The sequence below is a fragment of the Entamoeba dispar genome, genomic scaffold (assembly GCF_000209125.1).
Source record: "Entamoeba dispar SAW760 scf_1105229462377 genomic scaffold, whole genome shotgun sequence".
In the NCBI taxonomy this organism is placed as follows: Eukaryota; Evosea; order Mastigamoebida; family Endamoebidae; genus Entamoeba; species Entamoeba dispar.
In genome coordinates this window covers 1900-3771 of record NW_001855162.1, presented here as the reverse complement: position 1 = coordinate 3771, position 1872 = coordinate 1900, and the positions used below count along the sequence as shown (strand labels likewise).

General features: G+C 18.5%; 2 protein-coding genes across 2 annotated transcripts in view, besides 6 other annotated features; both read right to left on the bottom strand.

The window, feature by feature from the left end:
* Window positions 1-56: 56 nt before the first annotated feature.
* On the bottom strand, window positions 57-533 carry EDI_003330 (uncharacterized protein; the record flags this gene model as incomplete). Its single annotated transcript, XM_001739750.1, has 1 exon — window positions 57-533. The coding sequence occupies one exon, from the start codon at window positions 531-533 to the stop codon at window positions 57-59; it is 477 nt and encodes a 158-aa protein (XP_001739802.1).
* Window positions 504-643: a microsatellite.
* Window positions 644-721: 78 nt separating this feature from the next.
* Window positions 722-788: a microsatellite.
* A 7-nt stretch (window positions 789-795) lies between these two features.
* Window positions 796-1372: a repeat region.
* Window positions 1373-1385: 13 nt separating this feature from the next.
* Window positions 1386-1425: a sequence feature (AT_rich).
* Window positions 1426-1575: 150 nt separating this feature from the next.
* Window positions 1576-1613: a sequence feature (AT_rich).
* A 91-nt stretch (window positions 1614-1704) lies between these two features.
* Window positions 1705-1842: a sequence feature (AT_rich).
* The window catches only part of EDI_003220 (uncharacterized protein), a gene marked incomplete at both ends in the record, with an annotated part of 1055 nt that continues 989 nt past the window's right edge, over window positions 1807-1872 (bottom strand). The window contains one exon of the mRNA XM_001733434.1: window positions 1807-1872. This exon is cut by the window's right edge and continues 577 nt beyond it. Within this exon, the coding sequence (XP_001733486.1) occupies window positions 1807-1872 (66 nt within the window).

Sequence of the window (1872 nt, the reverse complement as noted above, 5' to 3'; positions counted from 1 at the left end):
GATTTAATGATGAACATCTGAAAACATCCATATCCTATAACTACAGATGATGTATATTAATTGATTTTAATGATGAACATCTTTAAAACAATCAGCTCTATTTCATTAATTGATGATGGTATATTAATTGATTTTAATGAATAACATTCATCAAAACATTTATATCCAAGTGATTTAACTTCTGATGGTATTGTATTTCCATATGTATTTCTATCTTCTTTTGTATATTCTATATTTTTACAGATATTTCCTTGTTTTTTCTCTTTTAAATATGTTGAATAATATACTTTATACCATATTACTTGTTTAAATATTCTTCCATCTTTAAATTCTTCATCAGTATAATTATAAATATGAAATGTTTCAATATTAGTAAATAATCTTCTTGAATATTTATTTAATGGAATTGGATTAAAATGAAATCGTTCCATATTTCCTTGAAATCTTTTAATTCCAATTTCTAAATTAATAAAATCTTTAATATCATCAAAGTACATTGATACTATCATTATTTCGTTATATCCTAATTTCATTATTGATTTATTATTTATTATTTGTTTTTATTAGTTCTTTTATTTTTATATTTTAATTTCTTCTTTTTTATTCTTTATCATCATTCTATTTTTATTAATTGATGTTTATTATGAAAAACATTAAATAATAAGAAATAAAATATGAATAAAATGAATGATATAATGAATGATAAACAATTATGAATTCATTTATTCTATTTTCTTTTATTTTTATTCATTCTTAATTTATTCTTTTCTTTCTTTATTTTTATTATTATTAATTAGATTCGAAGATATCACATCAGAGACAACACACATTTCCCTAAAATATTATCATCGTTCAAATCTACCAGTTATGGACTGATTATAATGTTGTATTTAGTTAGAAAAACATCTTAATCGCTATTGCAAGAATAACAGTGATTATTAATTACAATAATGTGATATCATTGATAATAAAAGAATGAGTATTTATAAAGATGTTATTATTACTTGTTATGATACAAGTATATTTGATAATATAAGATTATCAAAGAAAAAGGGTTTAGTGGTTGATTCTAAAAAGAATATTAGCCAATAGTAATACAGTAATAATTATATATTCTCCTTAAAATAAGAAAATAAAGAAGAAATTTAATACTCACCAAAATCAAAAAGAAAATAAATAATGAATATTTAAATAATTGATGTTTAAATACTCTATTCCACACCAAATAATTGAGAAAATGAAATTATCATAATTCAACAACTAAAATCAAAGAATAAACTAATAGATAATGAAAATACATTGTTAAAACAAATAATCTACATTGAATAATGAATAATATAAAATTATTAACATTTAATTATCTACTTTTTATTTGTTTTGATTTGATTATTATTATTTAAATATCAATATTAATGAAAAATTAAAGGAATGACAAACAATTGAAGAATTATATTTTTGATGAAAGAACAGTAGAAATGGTAATAGAACATTTCTATATACAATCAAAAACAATTATGGTAAATTATTCAAATTAGAAAATAATTTGCCATAATTGTTTTTTGATTATTTTTGTTCAAAAAAATATTATACAATATAAATAATTTTTAATATTTCTTCATATTTACAAGAATTATTGAAAAATCTAATGAATATTCACTTCAGTTGTTCGAAGATAGAATAATTTGAAAAGAGAATACTTGATAGATTTTTATTAATTTAAAATATGATATGATGATAAATATGGATTTAGATTTATGTTAGTTTAAAAAATATAATAAATTTTAACATATACATTCTGAATAAATTTTATATTGAAAACATATTTGATAATTTAAATAATTTGATTGATATTTTCATACTAAAACCATCTGT